The sequence below is a fragment of the Vigna radiata genome, chromosome 7, assembly GCF_000741045.1.
Source record: "Vigna radiata var. radiata cultivar VC1973A chromosome 7, Vradiata_ver6, whole genome shotgun sequence".
NCBI classification, from domain to species: domain Eukaryota; kingdom Viridiplantae; phylum Streptophyta; class Magnoliopsida; order Fabales; family Fabaceae; genus Vigna; species Vigna radiata.
In genome coordinates, this window is record NC_028357.1 from 7,401,584 (window position 1) to 7,408,203 (window position 6,620).

The following is a 6,620-nucleotide window of genomic DNA, read 5'->3' on the forward strand; positions in this document are numbered from 1 at the left end:
ATTCTAACATACCAATTCAATCATCAAACATACATTAAATCATGCATCCAACCATATAAGGAAATCATAATTAAATCTTATAAGTTTCCCTTACCTCTAATTCCAGCTAATACTTCTAAGGTCTTGAGCATCAACTACTTCTATGATTTTCAAGGTCCAAGGTTTGATCGAAGAAAGGCATCCACCATTGCATCAAATATACAAAATAGATTCAGAGAATAAATTAACAAATACATGCAAGCATGGCACAGTTCTCGCATGCAAGGAAGACCAAGAACTTCAAAACACAAACTTACTTACTGGTTCAGAATGGAAATTTGATCGGTGCAAATGGAAGCTCTTGTCTCCGAGAAGAATTAATCTGAAAGGAGGTATATGATCGGAGCAAGAGGATGATCAAAAATCTAGAGAGAAGTTTTAAGGCTTTAGAGAGAAGGAGGGGCAATGGAATTTTTGGAAGATGAAGAGAAAGGGTTGCATGCAGAATGTGACACCAGATTTAAATTTTCACTTTAAATACTACCTCCACTAAAAATGTTCGGTCCACTTCTTGCTTGCCACTTGGCTTCCACTTTCTAGAGACTCACATTCTCTATGTTGCCTCACGGATCACGATGAACGGAGAATTAAATGCACTGCACTCTCTGCCTCTCACTAATCTAGGGAATTTAATAAAACATGACACTTGTCATCCATTATCCTAGGAAAAATAAAAGTGCTTTTACATTACTCATATTTATTCTATTGACAAGTGTTTCAAAAATTAGTGTTTTTTTTCTATCATTGACATTTTTATTTATTTTTTATGTATATTTATTCTACTATCACATATACATAAAAATTAGTTTACCTTTTTCATTTTTAATTTTAATCTTTTATAATTTCTTATTACTTGTTATTTAATAAATTATTACAAAACAACTTATATTCAAAGTATTGATTGTTTTAAAAATTTGTTAATTTTTAAAACGAGTAAATAATTATTTATCTTAATATATGTTCTTAAATAAATTTTAATTATCATAAAAAGAATTTAATGTACTTTCAATACATTTTTTTTATTAAGAAATAACTTATATTTAAAGTATTAATTTATTTTTATACTATTTTTTATTCTTAATTTTATCATTTATAATTTTTAATTACTTCTTTGATAAATTATTAAATAATAACTTCTATTCAAAATTTCAATTATTTTTTCTATACTATTTTTTTAAAGACTTGCTTTAGTTTTTTTATCCATTTGATTTATTTTTAAATTGATTTAGCATACCAATAGAAATATTTTTTAACTATATATTTAATATCTAATAATGATTATTTTATTTTTTTAATAGCATTATTTATTTCCCAAATTTAAAATTTTCATATTAATCTCTAAAACGTCAATTATGTCTAAATTTGAAATTCTTTTGTTAATAAATTTAATGAATGATAGCGTCTTAATTATTATTTTAAAAATTAGTTAATTTTTAAAATGAATAAATAACCGCTTCTTTTAATGTATATCCTGAAATACATTTTGATTATCATTAAAAGTCTTTTTTAATATATTTATTATTAGAGATGTTTAAAGCATTAATTTAATTTTTCTATATCGTTTTTTTCATTTTTATATTTACCATTTTATGATTTCTAATTACTTAATCATTTAATAAATGATTAAATAATTTATATTTAACATTTTTTTTACTTATTTGATCTAATAGATGTGCCAAAGAATGCAACTTATTAAGTCTTATCATTTTGGGAGATTCTAAAATATGTCTATTAGATCAAATATTCATATATTAACAGTAATTGTGACAAATCTTGTTAGTTTGATTATACCACGATATTGTTATTACCATTTACAATAGGATACCACATTATTATTATTATTATTATTATTATGATTTATTTGAGGTAAGTTTTTATTTTATTGATATTATTTAACATGGATGTTATAGCCAAAGCCCTTATAAATACATTTGGTATTCCTCAAGGAATACTCATTCTCACACTCATACTCATTCTTTCTTACTTATAAAGATTTGAACTCTCTTACTAACTTAAACGTTGAAGTGTCTTTTAGAGATGAATCTTCCTTGTGTTCCAACCTTCAAGAGTACAACAGGTTCCTCAATCCATTTCAGATCCTGCCACCTATCGTAAGGTCCATACTCAGATCTCGGTAAGAACATTTGTTACCTACCATGGGGCTGGTAAGACTTTTCCTTTGCATCACTCTTCCATTGTTATCACCTGAAGTCAATCCCAATTGTCCAACGAGACGGAGTCTGTTGAATATAGTGAAAAATTATGTGTGAGATTAACCTCCATTGTGTTGAATATACATATAGGGTACTCTATTTATAATAGAAGAAATATGCGCTAAGCCTAATATACAAATAAGGAATAATAACAAATGAACTAAAGATAAAAAATAAAGATAAGATAAAAATAATATATCTAACACTCCCACTCAAATTGGTGCGTACAAATAATATGTACTAAGCTTGTTACTAATATAATCAATAAAGGCTTAGTGAAAATATCTATTGTTGTGCTTGAGTGACACTAAATTGTTAATGATTTGTGAAGATGACATAGAAGACAAAATACCAACTTAGAATACTTCCCCTGAGCAACAAATATGGAAGGTTGCTCCATATAAATCTCTTCTTGTAAATCACTGTTGAGGAATGTATTATTGATATAAAGTTGATAAAGAGTACGCAAGAGGTCGACAAACAACTAACAATAGTTGTGGAGAATAATATTAAACAACGATGGACTTTCGTGAAACTTTGACTATGATGACTTTGACAAAGAATATTACCATTAGTAGTGAATGATGACCAACAGTGGCATACAACGACACACTATAGGCACTATATTGCCATTAGTAACTGATGGGGGGCTTGCAATGGAGGATAATGACAAACTGCATGGACTAAATTGTCATACGTAACGGAAGGTAGCCTATAGTGGCTAACAACGATAGACTGTAGGGACTAAAATGGTCCACTTAGAATAGACTCCCTTTCACGGTGAAAAGAAAAAATGACAAAGTGCTAATGAAAAACAATGAAAGTGGAAGATCTGGCATTTTAAAAGAATGATCTCAATTGGTGGTAACTTGATCACTTGCAAAAGCAAGAAACAAAGTGTTGTGGCAAGATCTAGTATAGAAGCAAATTATAGAGCTTTGGCCTCAACCACTTGCGAGCTTGTTTGGCTTAAAAAATTGCTTAAAAAGTTACAATTTGGAGATGTCACTCAAATGATCCTTATATGTGATAACCAGACTCTAATACCATGTTGAATATAGTGAAAACCTATGTATGAGATTAATATCTCTTTGTTGAATATAGATATAGGGAACTCTTTTTATAATAGAAAAAATATGGCTAAGCCAGAAATATAAATAATGAATAATAACAAATTTACTAAAGATAAAAGATAAATATAAGATAAGCATAATTTATCAAACAGAGCCCAACTTGGTGACGACCGTTCAGAATGAAACGCAGATGCTAATCCAACAAAATAAAGAGTAGTGCAAACGCTACGATTCTTAACTCAAAGCCCTACGCGCTCAAGAACAGGCGGGCCTCTAAGCACTGAATCAGAAGATGAACAACCTAGAGAACAAAAAGTCTCCTCCACGACCTTGGCGTGACCTCTGAAAGGGAGGCCCATGCAACTTTCGGGTAGAGTGCAGCTTGCCATCCCAACGAGATTCTTGTGAAAGTCGTGACAGATATGCTTGGCACGGGACTTGGAGAAACCGAATAAGGTTAACCTGCCACAAAACTAGGGAAACTCATGAATGTTCCTATCACTCAAAGTGAGATCACGACATGAAAAAACATTACAACCCCTACCAAGATGGGGAGTCAGTAGAATCCCAAGATTCCACTAGACATCTTGGCAAATAGGTAAGTTGGGAAGAACGTTAGACTTCTCGGGTACACATCCAGCTTCAAAATTTATGAGATAGGAATGACTACTCTTGTCCACCAAACATTAAGAATGTTCATCCTTTTACGGTAGAAGTAGCGTGTGACAACATCCCAACACAAATTCTCTTCAACATTCGTAAATACTACAGAACAACTAACCTGGTGATGTGAACCACATTTACAAAACGACTGATAGAGGTTCTTTAAGGTTGGAACCTTGAAGGAAATTTTGTAACTTAGTAAAACTAGGGAACAAAATTTTTAGAATGTCAATATCTCAAGCTATAAAACTCCAATTGGGGTGTTTCCAAAATGAGGTGAAAGCTCACGTTTTGAAGTTCAATTTTGGCTCAAGAAACGCTTGATTTGGACGTGTAAAACACAAGTTATGACTACGAGATAAATTGGACAAAATTGAGTTTTTGTATTTTGGGAGAAGAAAGAAAAAAACAAAGTGACAAAAAAAATGGAAGGAAAGAATCACCCTTTCCAAGGGAGGCAATATACAAAGGATGGAAAGTCCTTTGATACAATCAAGGGTTCTTGGACCATTCCCCCTTTATTGAAGCTTTGATTTCTTTTGTTCTGGAAACCTTTCCTTTCTCATGCGTATCCAAACCCAATCTCTAGGTTGGAAGACTACCTTCTTTCTACCTTTGTTAGTTTTCCTTGCATAACTCTTAATATGCAACTTCTTCACATACTTAGCTTTTGCTCGTGCTTCTTTTTGCTTAAAAATAGAAATGTTAGGCAAAAACAACAAATCAAGAGGAGTCAAAAGGTTAAATCCATACATAATCTCAAAAGGTGAAACATTAGTTTTTCTATGGAAAGAAAACTCTACATGAGGCAAACATGCTTCTCAAGACTTAAGGTTTTTCTTTAAGATAGTTTTAAGTAATGTGCCTAAAGTCCTATTGGCTACTTCATTTTGATCATCAATTTATAAGTGACAAGTAATAGAAAATAACAATTTAGTACAATCTTACCGCACAAGGTCCTCTAAAAGTGATTAAGGATTTTTATATCCCTATCACTCACAATATTCCTTGATAGTCCATAAAGTCTCATTATTTTCTTTAAAAACAAATCAGCTACATGACAAATATAAACTCTTTTCCATTTTTTGTTTTAGACAGTCCCATGACAAAGTCTATAGAAATGTTAATCCAAAAATATTTAAGAAAAAGCAAAGAAGTCTTTCGGCAACATTATCATTCATTATTTATTAAGCCTTGATATCCTTGATTTTATTATCATCAAAATACATCACAAAAATATTTAATAATATTGTTTTCTAAAATAAAAATAAAACTTAAGTATTTGTTACTTAATTTTTATTCTACATATAATTTTTTTATTCTCAATAAATAATGTAAATATTGAAATTTTAATTTAGATGGATAACGTATTATATTTGAAATTAAGAGTCGAAAAAATTGTCTGAAAGGACTACGTAATATAGGTTCAGTGCTGGAGAAGGGTGTTAGCAACTTAGAACAACAAAAGTCAGTAACAAAGTTAGCTTTTGGGCTTTGTCAAGTTTTGGGCTAGATCCATTAGTGATTACAGGAGGCCATTTTAGCTAATCCAAAAACCCTGATACCATAAGGTATATAATCTCCCTCGAACCTCTCGCCAACTCCCATTTCACTCACTGCGAAGTTAGGGTTTTTGGAAGACTGAGACAAGAACAATGTCACAGGGGCAAGAGCTGGAGCAGGTGCAATGCTTCGGCCGCAAGAAGACGGCGGTGGCGGTTACCTACTGCAAGCGAGGGCGCGGCCTTATTAAGATCAACGGTTGCCCCATCGAGCTCGTCGAACCGGAAATCCTCCGGTTCAAGGCTTTTGAGCCGATCCTCCTTCTCGGAAAGAGCCGGTTCGCGGGAGTAGATATGCGAATTCGCGTCAACGGTGGTGGCCACACCTCCCAGATTTATGCCATTCGTCAGAGCATTGCTAAAGCCCTCGTCGCCTTCTACCAGAAGTACGTGGACGAACAGAGCAAGAAGGAGATCAAGGACATCCTCGTTCGCTATGACCGCACGTTGCTCGTTGCAGACCCCAGGCGCTGCGAGCCTAAGAAGTTCGGTGGTCGCGGTGCCCGAGCCAGGTTCCAGAAGTCTTACCGTTGAGAGAGAGGAGGAAGGTGTATTCATGTTTTGTTTCGGTTCATGTTTTATGCTGTGAAAAACAATTTTTGTTGGGGAATTTTGTAGTGATTTTGATGGCTTGTTCTTATTTGTTGGATGTTCTGCTATTTTTATTTAATAGGGACGAATTGAATTCTGGAACAGTTATAGATTAATTTTGAAATTTTGGTTTTTTGTCTGAGCATTATTGTCTACACCTAGTTCTGGGAATGTTGAAATTAAATGCCATTGTAATGAAATCATGGGATACAAGGTGGTAATCTGAAAGACCTTTGTATTGATTTGCAAATTGGGATAGAATCCCTAATTGGAACCACCCGTGTTCATCTGTAATTGAATTTTGGATTTTTCTTTTGAGTTTTGATTGGTTCATATATGGATGAAATTAACTGTCCAAACGTCAATAAGTAATTTTTAAACCGGAATTGGACAAGGAGACCTGTATCTGCATTGCATCACTTTCGTGATTCAACAATAAATTTTAGGATTCTTACAATTTTATGCCGATTTATGTGATT

General features: G+C 32.7%; 1 protein-coding gene across 1 annotated transcript; it reads left to right on the forward strand.

Annotated features, from left to right (window-relative positions):
- The first annotated feature begins 5,577 nt into the window (after positions 1 to 5,577).
- On the forward strand, positions 5,578 to 6,418 carry LOC106767390 (40S ribosomal protein S16). Its single transcript, XM_014652271.2, has one exon. The coding sequence runs from the start codon at positions 5,644 to 5,646 to the stop codon at positions 6,082 to 6,084; it is 441 nt and encodes a 146-aa protein (XP_014507757.1). The 5' UTR covers positions 5,578 to 5,643; the 3' UTR covers positions 6,085 to 6,418.
- The last annotated feature ends 202 nt before the right edge of the window (positions 6,419 to 6,620 follow it).